At 42.4% G+C, this 15,167-nt stretch overlaps 1 protein-coding gene across 1 annotated transcript; it reads left to right on the top strand.

Moving 5' to 3' along the window:
* Positions 1 to 2,641: 2,641 nt before the first annotated feature.
* Positions 2,642 to 3,130, top strand: LOC133779464 (uncharacterized). Its single transcript, XM_062219423.1, has one exon. It carries the CDS (start codon positions 2,642 to 2,644, stop codon positions 3,128 to 3,130), a length of 489 nt encoding a protein of 162 aa, XP_062075407.1.
* Positions 3,131 to 15,167: the final 12,037 nt, after the last annotated feature.

Here is a 15,167-nt window from a genome sequence, read left to right on the forward strand (position 1 = left end):
AACCGCTTATCATACTTAGTTACACGATTATGGCCAAATGACTCGGTTAGCGAGTTTAGCACTGTTCAAAATGCACACCGTAACGGTCCCTGGAGTTTAGGGCGTTACACTTTTGCTCCTCATATTTCAGGCACACCTTTCCTATTCAGGTGTAAGATACCTCGCGTGGCACCATACGACAGGACTACAGAACCTGGTAGCCACTTGAGCACATTAACCACAGTGATGAGGGTCAATAATGTTGGCCTATGACTGGGTGCTGACGCAAGGGCACAATAGGGCATTGGCACAAGGGCGCTTGTGCGTCTATGTGTTAGGCAACAGTGCTTGATGCACCTAGTGCTTAAGCTGTTGGGCTTTGTGTTAGGGTTTATGCCCTAAAAACATGTAAAAAGATATTTTATTGATTTAAATAAAAGTAAAATTTTATTATACTTGAATGTTATAATTATAGTTTGAATAATATATATAAATATCAAGAAAAATTCATATTCATTTATGATGATATGATCTTGTATTAGTACGAGAGAATTAAAATTATATAAAATGAGTAAAATAGTCAGTAACATATTAAAGCAAAGAATCGTTAATGAATGGTTACTAGTATAGTTTACTAAGCATATGATATGCAAGTAGTCTAGATTTAGATTGCTTATGTGGATACACATCTTGGTAAATGTGTTATATATACATACATATTAGTGAGTATATATGAAAGAACTAATATAAATTATCTTCATAATCTTACCATTTTCCATAAAGATTTAATTCCTATCATAATAGATGATCATTTGTAGATCAGTCTAAATTCTTAGTTATCATGAACTCCTATTTGTGTTTATTAGATCTTTTGATTCATTCATTAAAGTCTCTTAGTATAATGAGGATAGTGACTTTTTTTTTTTGAGATTTAATATCATGAATTTCTAGGAACATGACTTTACAATAATGGAATGCATGTTTTCCTAATGGCTCAAATATTGGTTCCCTTAAGGATTAATTATGGAATTGAATAGTTATTGAGCTCAAATCTATAATATGATTATAAATTAAATATTCTTTAGTGAATTAATGGTACTTAAGGAACACAAGGTAATTTTGACCAGCTCTAGTTAACGTGTTGGACTTACCCACAAGCCCATATGTGGGTATTTAAGTGGCCCAAGTGAAAAGTACAAAAATTGGTTTACTAAAATAAAGATAATAATTCTTATTGGTTAATAAAAGGTAATTTCCTATTAGCACCTTGATGGTAGGTGTATATAAAGAAAAGAAAACCCTAATAGGATTGGCTCTCTCTACCCATTTTTTTATTTTTCCTCTCCATCAAGAAAACTTATCAACCTAAAGAGGTCAAGAGGGAGAAATACAATCCTAAGCAATTATTCACTAGAAATGAATTGCTCTTGCTATGGATCAAGGTATGTTCTCGATATATTATGTGGTTGTGAAAATCATTTTGTTCAAGATCTTGCCTTTTATTATTTATCTAAAATTAGGTTTTGATTTGCATAAATATTATTGATCTAAAGATTAATGTTCACATGTGGTATCAGAGCCAGGTTGAGAACAAATGATTTTTCGTTAATGATTGTAAAGTAATATATATTTCGCTGTGACATATTTTAAAATTTTCAAAGTATGCTATATTATTATATTTGCTGATTAATGTTTGTTTTTCTTTAAGATCGTTCGTTTACAATTTTCGATGTTAATTTATGATATATATATATATATAAAGCTTTGAAATATTTTTGTTGCTCTATTTAACGACTTAATTGTAAAGCTATATATATGATTGTGTGTATGCTTGCTTCTATCTCGCATAATGAACAAGTGTATTATTTTATTGCTATAACAATTCGGCTTGCATGCAATGTTTTAGATTATAGTATAGTGTTATAAATAGTTAATGCAGTTTCACATATCTGGGTAGTGGGTATATGTTTAAGTTATTAATGGGCAGAAACTACCCTCCCATCTATGTCAATGTGTGCGTTTCTAAATTATCGAAGTAATTTATGTATATATATATAAATTTTATATTATGTTCACAATACACGTATGCGGCCATTTGAATTAAAGTATTATTAGTAGTCAATATAGTGTATGTTATTGGTCACCATAGTGACTAAATCATAAAGATTATGTAATATTGCAATTTTAATTTGATATTTATATTATGTGTAGTGTGTTATTCACGAAAGTGGCCAAATTAGAAAGGTGTTATGGATGTCAAATTAAAATAAATTCAATTACTCATGTTTATGTGATGCTTATGAATGAATGCCATTATCGTATATCTATAATTTTACAGCTTTGTCATAAGTATATTGAGTTCATAGTTATAAAATATTTTGGATCGCCCAAAGGTTGATTAGTTATTTTATAATTTATGAACATTATCGTGGTAAATATTAATGTGCTTGGTTAGCTATGTTTAGTATATCAAAAGATAGCAAACATATCTAATTGGAGCATGTTAATTACCAATTATGTAAAATTTCTATTGAGCATCAATTATGTTTGTTTTGTTGTATATTGTTGTATCGCCCAAAGGAGAACTTCAATATACACTTTATGTTTGTTTGATGTTTTCTGAATATGTATTATGAATTTATGATTATTACTTAAAGCCTTAATGTGTGAGCATAATTTATATATTTTTGCAATATCTGTTCCTATTTCTCTTCATTCGCAAGCCACGTTTGTTGTTAAGTTTAATGGACTAAATTTCTCTGAATGGTCTGAACAAGTTCAATTTCACCTCAATGTTCTGGATCTTGATTTGACACTCTTAAGTGAGAAACCAGCTGCAGTTACTACTACTAGCAGAGCTGAACAAAGACCTTCCTATAAAGCTTGGGAAAGACCTAATAGACTGAGCTTAATGTTTATGCGAATGACTGTAGCAAACAATATCAAGTCCACAATTAAGAAAATTGAAAGTGCTAAGGAATTTATGAAGTTTTTGGAAGAATCCTCCCAGTCTGAGTTTGTTGATAAGTCAATCCCTGGGACATTAATCGATACTTTAACCACCATTAAGTTTGATGGTTCTCGTACTATGCATGAGCATATCATTGAAATGACGAATATGGAAACAAGATTAAAGACCATGGGTGAATGAAAATTTTCTAGTAACGTTCATCCTTAACTCCTTACCTCCTTAGTATTGTCCATTTCATATGAACTATAATACTCTGAAGGATAAATGGAATGTGCATGAATTGCAAAGTATGCTCATTCAAGAGGAAGCAAGGCTTAAGAAATATGAAATTCATTAAGCAAATCTCATGGATCAGAAAGGAGCTGGAATGAAACAAAGAAATAATGATGGAAAAGGCAAGCAAGGACTATCAAAGTTAAATCAGTCATCTGCCCAAATCCACAAGAAGGAACCAAGCAAGGATAAGTGTCATTTCTGTGGAAAGTCTGGACACTTTTAGAATGATTGCCTAAAACGTAAGGCATGGTTTGAAAGGAAAGGTAAGCCTAGTGCTTTAGTATGTTTCAAATCAAATTTAGCAGAAGTTCCTTATAATACTTGGTGGATTTATTCTTGTTGTACTACTCATGTTTCAAATACGATGTAGGGATTCCTTACGACCCAAACAATAAGCCCAAATGAAAAATTCATCTTTATGGGAAATCGAGTCAAAGTTTTAATTGAAGCCATTGGAACCTATCGTTTAATTTTAGACCTTGGACATCATTTAGATCTTTTTCTAACATTTTATGTTCCTTCTGTTTCTCACAATTTGATTTCGTTGTCTAAACTTGATACTGCAGGCTACTTTTTTAAATTTGGGAATGGATGTTCCAGTTTTGTTATCCAAAAAACAAACACGGATGATGTGGCCGGTGATTTCTGAACACGTGGCTGACACCTGGCAGAATTCTGTTAGAGTATCGACCAGTAAGATATTACAAGCATAACGATTGAGTTTTTCTTACGACCAGCCTGGTCGTACACTCTGCATATTTCAAGATAATTTTGTAAAGATCTTAGTCAATCCCGAGATTGTCTCCAATAATTCTTGATGATCCGATTAATTAGGAGAGAATATCTATAACAAATTAATGTACTCCTCCTTGAGCCTATAAATAGAGAAAGATAGCTCAAGGAGGGGACTTTTGGCTTTTTGATTACTTGAGAGTATAGATTTACAAGAGAAATAGAGCTAATACATTACGATATATTGTTTATTCTTCAGAGGTTGGTGAAACTCATAGAACCCTAGTTCTTTGATCACTCCTTTGAATCCCATATCAATAATAGCTCAAGTGGACGTAGGTTATTTCCAGTTTCAGGGGCCGAACCACTATAAATTCTCGTGTGCTTTACTGTTTTTGTCATTATATTCATTCCAACATATCTGTCCACATCAAGCATTTTTGACTCCGTGTCAGTTGACTAAAATCGGGGTCAACATTCTGGTTCTTTCATTGAGAGCTTGATACGATATTGTTGAAACAGTAATGGCGAAAACCGCAAAGAAGACTGGGCAGGCGCTGCGCTGCACCATCTCAACCGCCTCCTCCTCCAAATGTGACAGAAGATGAGTCACATTTGGAATTCGATGAGGAAGAACTGGATTCCGAGATGCTGAGGAATACCCTGGGGGTATTGCAGGATGAACTGGCCAATCTGAGGGCCAGCCAGGAAGGTGTTGCTGAGATTATGGCGCGGCAAGAACAAGAGATTGAGCGACAGCGCTAGGAATTGAGTGAGAGACAGGCGGAGATGGATCGCCGTTAGAGGGAGGCCATGGCAGCCCTCGAAGCAGCCCTATAGTTGGCTAGGAATCAGGCTGCACCTGCATTACAGCTTGATCAACCTACAAATGGGCCACCCCAAAGGGGTCCCAATCCTAGCCCGCCGATCCAGCCCTCGAGCCCCCAGAGGCCCGAGCAGCCACCAATGCCTCAAGACGATGTCCCGCTAAGGGATCCTGAAGCGCAGGCTCCATCCCAGCCTCCCCCGCAGCCAAGGCAAGATAGGGCCGGGCAGCAGCCCCGCAATCCTAGACGCCATAGGGGCGAAGAGCCGAACCCACCGAGCAGAGGGCAGCGTCCATCTGGTAATAGAAGGAACTCAGAGATAAGCTCTGCGGTCCGAGGCCCCCCACGGCATGATAATGCACGGGGACCTACCGACCAGCGCAGGCCACCCTCTAACGCTGGGGAAGTTCCAGCTCGAGGAGGCAACCGAGGGAATAGTCGATCCCACCATAGCCAGTCGAGGTTCAGAGATGGCCATGGTTACAATGAGGCCGACTCAGGCAGAGGAAATTCCGGTTGAAGAAATAAAGATAGAGATGGGGGCAGAAGCCCACCACCTAGAGGTGACCAACCCGAGAGACGTGATGCTGGGGGGCAAACCAGGCAAAATAACGTCTTTAACCGGCTCGGAGCTAGCGAGCAGCGACGAAGAGACGAGGATTTGAGAGACGTACTCAACTATCGCTGGGAACGGCACGACGAGTACGTTCCCCCAGCACTAGAGGCCCCGGAGATTCCCGAAGCCGTGCAAGCCCAAATAGATTCCCTGAACCAGGCAGTACAACAAATTGTCGGGGGAAGAACGTCTCATATTGAGTACGACAGGAAAAGAGGCACTCCTTTCGTTCAAAGGATAGCTATGGCAGAATCTCCTAGCAAGTTTAAGATGCCCACGCTTCCAAACTTTGACGGGTATGGTGACCCGGTATCTCATGTCAACAAGTTTGAGATACAGGTGGACATTCAGAAAGTGTCCGAAGACGCTCGGTGCATGATCTTTCCTGCAACATTTTCTGATGCTGCACAGGTGTGGTTTTTCAAATATCCTCCTACAAGTATTGTTTCTTAGGAGATGTTCGTGAAAGAATTTTACGAACAATTCTATGCGGGTCGTGTGCACCCAACTGAGGCGAATCAGCTGGTCGAGATACGCCAGCAAGAAGGAGAGCCACTAAAGGATTACTTCTAGCGCTTCATGCGAGCAGTGGCTGGAGACAAACCAGTGGGTGATGAGGGCAAGATGATGGCCATAACTGCGGGAGTTAGGCGCCGCATGCCTTTGTGGAGTAGCCTCAGAAAGCATGGAGTTAAGACTACTCAAGAGTTTTTGGATCGAGCTGATCGCTACATCAAGCTCGAAGATTCCATCACTAGTGAAGGAAAACCCCCAGGCAAGGATAAGGGGACTGCCGAGCCCGCCAAAGCCGCCAATGGGTCAAAGCCCAATGGCAACGGCAAAGGCAACGGGAACGGCAATGGCAAGAATGGGGGGAAACGGCTGCATAATGAGCCTTCCACCTCTGATAATAAACGAGCCAAGGGCAATCGTTATGAACCACGGTTCACTAACTACACTACCCTTGTCGAGTCTCGGGGAGAGGTGTATCAGGCCACGAGTTCCAGTGTGCCTTACAAAAAACCTTCTCCCATTCGAAAAGATATTTCGAAGAGAGACACTACCAAGTTCTGTTGTTATCATAAAGACTACGGACATGACACAAATGAATGCAACCAGCTCAAGGATGAAATCAAGTTCCTTATTAGACAAGGACACTTAAGAAGATATGTACGGTCCTCGGGAAATTCCCAATGAGAGGCTCCAGGTGGCAACGAGCATGCGCTTGCATGCCAACGCTCCCCACCTTTGCAGCCTGACCCTGTAGCTGGCACTTTACTCACCATCTGCGGAGGCCCGCACCTCGCGAGAAGCAGTGGAAAGGTGAGGGAACGATATGCTCGGACCCTACGTCACGACCAGGATATCGAGATGATGACTGTGGAGGACAGGGCATCCAAGAAGGCTCGATCAGAGGATGGTGAGATAACCTTCTCTGATAGCGACGCCCAGCATGTCCGGTTCCCACATTCTGATCCGCTGGTCATGGACGTTCAAATCGCCAACATGATGGTGAAGAGAGTACTAGTTGATACAGGAAGTTCAATAAACATCCTGTACAAATCTTCGCCGGAACGCATGAAGTTGTACGTTAAGGACATGGAGCCCTCCAACCAAACGATTTACGGCTTCTCCGGTGAGGGACTCGCCCCGGCAGGGTCAATCAGACTTCCAGTGACAGCAGGTACAACACTTGCTACCAGGACATTACTCGCTACTTTTATAGTAGTCAATTGTCCTTCGGCGTACAATGCTGTCATTGGAAGGCCCATACTGGTTGATCTTCGGGCCGTCACCTCAGTATGGCACTTGGCCATGAAATTCCCGACAGACGCAGGGGTAGGACGCGTGTTGGGTAATCAAAGGGAAGCAAGGGCGTGCTACAATGCCTTAGTCACAAAGGCGAAGAAGGGAACGTTGAAGAGCACTCCCCCAGATAGGTTACAGATGGCTATTGATACACAAGCCCAATCCGGTGATGGAGTCACCAAATAGGGTGTTGCCCAAAGTGAGGATAGGGATTTAGATCCTCGCTTTAGGGATTTCGAGGAAGAGGTTGGACCTGTCGAGGACCTGGAAGAGGTCCAACTTGACGAAAAAGACCCGACCAGAGTGGTAAAGGTCGGGAAAAATTTAGAAGCAACAACGAAGCATGCACTGGTGGAATTTTTGCGAAAGAACCAGGACGTTTTTGCTTGGTCACACAAAGACATGGCAGGGATAGATTCTGCTGTTATCAGCCATGTCCTGAACGTTGACAAGAGTTTTCCACCCGTGCAACAGAAAAGAAGGCTGCTCGATAAGGATAGATTGAAAGCCTTAAAGGAGGAAGTCGAAAGACTGAAGGAGAATGGGTTCATCAGGGTGGCGTTTTATCCATCGTGGGTCTCTAATCCAGTACTGGTTCCTAAGCCTGATGGCAAATGGCGAACCTGTGTGGATTTCATAGACCTTAATAAAGCCTGCCCAAAAGATTGCTTCCCACTCCCAAGGATCGACCAGCTGGTCGATGCAACTGCAGGACATGAGATCCTCTCTTTCATGGATGCATACTCAGGATACAATCAGATCAGTATGCATCCCTTGACGAGGATCACACTAGCTTTCAGACCGATACAGGGTTATACTGTTATAAAGTAATGCCCTTCGAACTGAAAAATGCTGGCGTGACTTACCAGCGATTGGTTAACCACATGTTTAAGGAGTTGATCGGAGTAAACATGGAGGTATACGTGGACGACATGCTGGTAAAGTCAAAAAAGGTAGAAGGACATGTGAAGGATTTACAAGAGTGTTTCAACGTTCTGAACAAATATCAGATGAAGTTAAATCCTCTCAAATGTTCCTTCGGAGTAGGATCAGGGAAATTCTTGGGGTTCATTATTAATTCAAGAGGAATTAAGGCCAACCCCGACAAGATCAAATCCCTGATCGACATGAAATCACCGATGAAAATCAAGGATGTGCAAAGTTTAACTGGAAGAATTGCCGCACTAAGTAGATTCATTTCCAAGTCGACGGATAAATGCGTCCCTTTCTTTAATCTACTTAGGGGCAACAAGAAGTTCGAATGGACAGGAGACTGCGAACATGATTTCCAGACCTTATAGGCCCACATGGCATAGTCTCCTGTTTTATCAAAACCCATAGATGGAGAAACTTTGTTCATTTACCTGGCGATCGCTGAATTTGCTGCCAGTGTGGTGCTAGTACGAGAGGAAGAAGGCGTACAAAGGGTGGTTTACTATGTAAGCAAGAGGTTAATCGGGGCCGAATTGAGGTATCCTCCAATCGAAAGATTAGTCTATTGCTTAATATTGGCCTCAAGGAAGTTACGTCCTTACTTCCAAGCCCGTCCCATTACAGTCTTAACTGACCAGCCCCTTCGGCAAGTTCTGCAAAAGCCAGAGGCGGCTGGACGCTTGTTAAAATGGGCAGTCGAACTCGGGCAGTTCGATATCACATATTCACCGCGAGCAGCAGTAAATGGACAAGTCTTGGCTGACCTTATCGCTGAATTCACTGAGCTCCCAGGTGACGAACAGTGCGAAAAACCTAGTGCGCCTGAGCCCTAAGTCAAAGCCCCTTCGTGGAAGTTATTCACGGACGGATCGTCCAACGAATCTCACGCAGGAGCAGGAGTGATATTGATAACGCCAGAGGGTCATCGATTTCACTGCGCTATTAGGTTTGATTTCACTGCATCAAACAATGAGGCCGAATATGAAGCACTCCTCGCAGGACTAAGGTTAGCCAAAGACATGAGTATAAAAGTGCTTGATATCTACAGTGATTCACAGCTGGTAGTGAATCAGGTCTTAGGGGAGTATCAAGCACGGGGCCTCAAAATGGTGGCCTACTTAAACAAAACTAGAGATTTGTTGGTGCAATTCGAGAAGTATACCCTACAGAAAATTCCCCGAGATCAGAATTCAAACGCAGATGCTTTAGCCAAACTCGCGAATGCAAAAGATGCTAACACTTTGAATATAGTGCCAGTAAAGAGATTATGCGAACCAAGCATACGAGTAGACATGACCAATATGGAAATCCGGATGGAGGATACATGGATGGCACCGTACTTGGAGTATCTCACGAATGGTGTACTACTAGCAGATAGAAACAAAGCCAGAACTCTTCAAAGGTAGGCTACTAGGTATATACTGGTCGATGGTGTTCTTTACCGAAGAGGATACTCCATGCCACTACTCATATGTATTACACCAGAAAAGGCTAAAGAACTAATGAAGGAAGTATATGAAGGCTTCTGTGGGGACCACGCTGGGGGGCAGAGCTTGTCAAAAAAGATTCTGAGGTAGGGTTATTTCTGGCCGACTATGAACGAAGACTCAATGGAGTTTGTGCGAAAATGTGATAAGTGTCAAAGATTTTCCAAGATCCCACGCGCAACTCCCAACGAGTTAAAGCAGATACAAAGTCCTTGGCCTTTCGCAGTGTGGGGGATAGACTTGATTGGATCCTTGCCAACGGGAAAGGGTGGAGTAAAATACGCAGTCGTAGCAGTCGACTACTTCACCAAATGGGCCGAAGCTGAGCCGCTCGCTACCATAACGACCAAGAAAGTTCTTGACTTTGTTATCAAGAACATTGTTTGCTGGTATGGTTTACCTCAAAAAATTGTCTCAGACAACGGCACCCAGTTTGACAACGACTTATTCACAGACTTCTACGAAAGGCATGGAATCGTCAAAAGCTTTTCTTCAGTCGCACATCCACAGGAAAATGGGCAAGTCGAAGCAGTGAACAAAACACTTAAAGATACCCTAAAGAAAAGAATTGAAGACGCTAAAGGAGCATGGCCAGAACAGCTGCCTGAAGTACTCTGGTCGAATAGAACTTCTCATCGAATAGCGACAGGTCATACCCTGTTTTCCTTAGCATACGGGTATGAAGCTATGTTGCCCATTGAGTTAAATCTGCCCTCACATCGACGAATTACATACGACCAAGACCAGAATAACCAACTGATGATGGAGTCCCTAGACTCGCTTGAAGAGAAACGGGAAAAAGCCCAACTCCGAGTAGCTGCGTACCAGCAAAAAGTCGCTCCGTATTTTAACTCAAAGGTGAAAGAGAGAAAGTTCAACGTGGGAGATCTAGTACTTCGACGAGTATTCTTAAACACCCGCGACCCAACTGCTGGAGTACTCGGACCAAACAGGGAAGGACCTTACCAGATTGAAGAAGTCCTTCATCCAGGCACCTATAAGCTTGCACGCTTAAATGGAGATCTCGTTCCACGCTATTGGAACGGAGAACACCTACGCAAGTATTATCAATAAACAATCCTTTTTAAAGGACTGGCTCCTATTAATTTTTACTTTTTACAAGTTTTGAAAAAGGGTTAGCCATGTTATATGGCTAATCGCTTATAAGTGTAAGATCTTTTTAAGATCACTCGTAAAGACATGTTTAGTCTATTTTTAATACGAGAATTATAAGGGACTGTGCGCAGTCAGTCATTCTTGCCAACCTTTGTAAATTTTGTTTTACAAGTATTTGTTCATTACGTGTGTTGTTTTGCTGTATTATAACTGTTGTATTTCCTATCGAGCAGTAATGTTCGTACAGGTCGTGGTCAAGGCAAGTGACCAAGGACCTAAAGCTCCTCAGTCACTTGGGGGGCATATAAGGTACATCGATAGCAAAGCATACCAAGAGGTATGTAAACACATGAACAAAATGAGTGAAAGCATGCTATGGTACTTAGAGTATTTTTCAAAATTTATATTTTGTTAAATCAAGCCAAAGTACTATGCTAAGTTTGGTCATGCGAACAGATGTTATAATAAGAAGAAATATTATAATATCAAAAACGAATTCTCTTACACCGCAAGTAGTACTGCTTGGATGTAATTGTTTAAAGTAAAAGGAAAGTTGGCTGCCCATGCAGCAAAATTAAAAATAAAAATTTAGTCTTTACATCACGACCCCTGGGTTGTGTAATCAAAGAAAAGAAAAAGAATATAAATTTCAAGGAGCATTAGGAGCAGGAGGATCTTGGTTAGCACTCTGGTTGACTACGTCCCCAGTGGCTTCTCCTCCCTCCGCTCCGACAACTAGCTGAATACTTAGGGAAGCGGGAACTCTAGCTCTTTCTTCTTCCGCAGCCAGCCGAGCAGTGCAGCGGGATATCTCAACATTCCTGGCATCTTCTGGGAGGTAGCTGAAGTCGGCACCTTGGTTGTGTTTCCAAAAATCATAAAAACACCGAAGTGTCGTGTTCTTGTACCTCTCCAGGTCCTTGGCATTAGTGAGCTTAAGCTGATCCACCTTGCTTTTGAGAACAGCAATGGTCACGTCCTTAGCGAGATGCTCCTCCCTAAGTTTCTTAATTTCACGCCATTGGATTCGGCTGGACTCTAGGTAGTCATCCCTTTGCTTCCTCAAAGATTCCTAAGAAGCTTGCTTCTCAGCCAGTTCTGCTACCACTGCATCCCTTTGCTGGGTGACCACCTCCAACTCCCCAGCATGCCTAGCCTCCGTGGCCTTAAGCTCCCCAGCAACCTTCGCCCGGGACTACTCGATGCTAACGATGGCGCGGGTGTGAGCAACAGTCATTGTCTGCATGGCCTACAGTCAAAGAATAAGAGTTAGGCTATATTACAATGAGGAAAGATAAAAGCCAAGAGAAAGAGTACTTACACTAGCCACTTCATTGAGGGCCCTGTTAAGGATCTGCTCGACCCCCATGCTCTCAGCTTTAGCCATTGCTTCCCTGCAACGATCATGCTTCAGAATATGAGCAAGGCGATCTTTAGCTGATCGCAGGGAACTGCTCGAGAGTTTGGCCCCGGGAAGTTCTGCTTGCGGGGCCTGTTCTTTTTTGGCCGCAGGCGAAGGATTGGCAGCAGGGGTAGTCTCCTTCTCGGCAGAAGCAGGAGGTTGGGTAGAAGGTTTGCCAGTAGGCCCATCCTTGGAAGGATCAGCTGTTCGACCCTTCTTGGCCAAGGGTGCTTAGCTTGATTCACCATCATGTCTCCTGGCCGATTTCCTCCGGCGGTCCAGGGGGACCTCCTCTTCCTCCTGGGTCTGGTACAGATCGAAAACATTGGGGAAGCCATCTCTGCAGATAAAGAAAAACATGCAGACAGTAAGACAAAGGTAGATAAAAAATCATGGAAAATCATAAAAGAGGTCACAAAGTTTAATAGTCGAGCTACAACTACTTGTCGCTACACTACTGACTCTATTAGTCATACACTCATTATCTGGCACGAAGAAGTCTGGCCTTGGATTTAGAGTATACGTAAAATTGTCGTCCCCGTCAAACAAGTGACTGGGAATTGGCAAGTTATTTAAAAGCAGAATAACAGTACCGTTTTCGTCTTAAGACTCATCCAAGTCTATGACGGGCTCTGTTTCCTTTTGTTTCCCCTTCCCTTGGGGCGCAGAAGGCCTCTCTGCTGAAGGGCCGCAAGTGGGTTCCCTGATCGTAACCCCCGTTGGCCTCCTTCGGGGAGGAGACGCTGGGGTTGCTGCTCGAGATACCCCTCGGCAGTGGTGTCTGCCACCACGGGTCCTCTCGTTTCATGGCGAGGAGCCAGGAGGCTAGATAGCCTCAAGTTTTCATCAGTGACCAGGGACTTAACGCTTTTTTCAGTGTTTGCCATCCTGGCCAGTGCGTTGGACCTCAACACCATGTCTAGTGTTGGCTTTGGGCGTAACCATGGTCCTGAAAGGCACAATATACTTTAGAGAAGTGTAGAAGAACTTGCGAAGGAAAAGTAGCGACCAGTGAAAAGTGACATTTACCTCCTCGAGCGAAGGCCAAGTTGTTCGTAGTCATGTTTGGCGTGAGGAAATACTCTTGGTTGTGCTTCCCCACGTTGGAGATATGAGTAGTGTCACTCAGGAACGTTCGGTTTGTTTCCTGGTGACAAAGATGAAAAAAGCCCGTCCCGTATTGTTGAGGGTTGGACTTAAGGTTAAAAAGGAAGTTGACCTCGTGAGGAGTGGGTTATGGCCATTTTTTAAGTTTATAAAGGATATAGAGTGCGGCCAGCATTCTATATCCGTTTAGGGTAATTTGAAAGGGGGCAACACCGAAGTAGTTGGCCACCCCTGGTAGAATGGATGTAGAGGGAGGATAGCCCCCGCCTCTATGTGATACCTTGACCAAGCGCTGTAGATGCCCCCAGGCAGGTTAACTCTTTGGTCAGCAGCCGGGATTTTGAGATTAACTCTGGTAAGGGGATACCTCCTAAGGTAATTGGCAAGCATCGGGGGAGTTACCTAGCTGGTAGCAGAAAGATACCACTCGACATCAGGAAGGTTTTGATGCTGAGGGCGAGCCCTGACTTGAATGCGAGAGTCTGGGGCAGCATTTTCTCGACCACTGGTCGAGGGAACCCTAGCCTGAGAATCAGGCTGGGCAGGTGGATTTGTGTTGTTTTCGAGGTTTGGTTTTTTCTTGCCTGGGGATTTAGAACAGGCCATTTGAGGTGGTGATGGTTGAGGTCTAGAAGGAAGTTCTTGAAAATGGAACCTCGCTAACACGCTGGGCTGGCTGTTCTTCGCCTTCAAGTAGTTGTGCAAGAAGATCGTCATCGATTGGCCGCTCACCTCCCCACAAATCTGGCATTAAAATTTGCGAACAGAAGAATGGGGAGGTGAGGATGAAGAATCTAGAAAGTTTTTTAGAATAATGCTGGTCGAGTATAAAAGTTAAGCTTTTATACAACAACATTCTAACAAAAAACTAATTTTTTCACATGAACAGTTTGAAAAACAGATCAAAAAGTGAAAGCAAAAAGTTTTTTGAAAAAGCTTTTTCAACTCCTTTTAGGGCGGGAAAAACTTGGTTTTTCAACTGGCATAAAAATAGAATTTTTACTTCGGTTTTACGTCCTAAAGTCGTGATCTCAACTATCAAACTAACTCATAACTCCTTAATGGCAAAGAAATATCATCCTATACAACATCACCCATTTAACCCCCTACTATCATGCATCTCAACCCATAAACGTAAAAGCTTAATAGTCAATCCACAGAGACATGCACGGCAAAAATAAAGAGCATAGAAGTTCTGAGACTTACCAGAGAGAAGATTGTGGAGATTTAAGAAAGTTTTGAGCGTCGACGAACTGACAGACTGGATCTTGAAAACACTGGAAGATGGCCTCCAGAAGAGAATGGAAGTCCTAATTTTAGGGTTTCTTGAAGAAGGAATGGTTGCGTAAAAAGGAAAAGAAGACTCTGGGAAGCCTATATATATATTTTGTCCGTGGCATGAAAGAGGAAGTAATCATCAGTTCCTCTTTTTCGAAGCATGGGGAAGGGTGATAGCCGTCGAAAGGTTACTTGGGAACCGAAAAGTCGTGATTAGACAAGGGTAGATTACTTTTCCCAAGGTGGCACGAATTACTCTGACAGGTCTGATGGGGTAGTCAAAGGGTCATTTCCTTAAAGTTTATTTATTGTTGGTCGTAATAAATAAACTTGGGGGGCAAATGTTATCCAAAAAACAGACATGGATGACGTGGCATGTGATTTCTGAACACGTGACTGACACTTGGCAGAATTCTATTAGAGTATCGACCAGTAAGATATTACAAGCATAACGGTTGAGTTTTTCTTACGACCAACCTGGTCGTACACTCCGCATATTTCAAGATAATTTTGTAAAGATCTTAGTCAATCTCGAGATTGTCTCCAATAATTCATGATGATCCGATTAATTAGGAGAGAATATCTGTAACAAATTAATGTACTCCTCCTTGAGCCTATAAATAGAGAAAGACAG

Source organism: Humulus lupulus, chromosome 5 (genome assembly GCF_963169125.1).
Source record: "Humulus lupulus chromosome 5, drHumLupu1.1, whole genome shotgun sequence".
NCBI classification, from domain to species: Eukaryota; Viridiplantae; Streptophyta; class Magnoliopsida; order Rosales; family Cannabaceae; genus Humulus; species Humulus lupulus.

Excerpts from the sequence above, each read along its gene's own strand:
- LOC133779464 (XM_062219423.1), top strand. The coding sequence starts at position 2,642 with ATGTGTGAGCATAATTTATATATTTTTGCAATATCTGTTCCTATTTCT.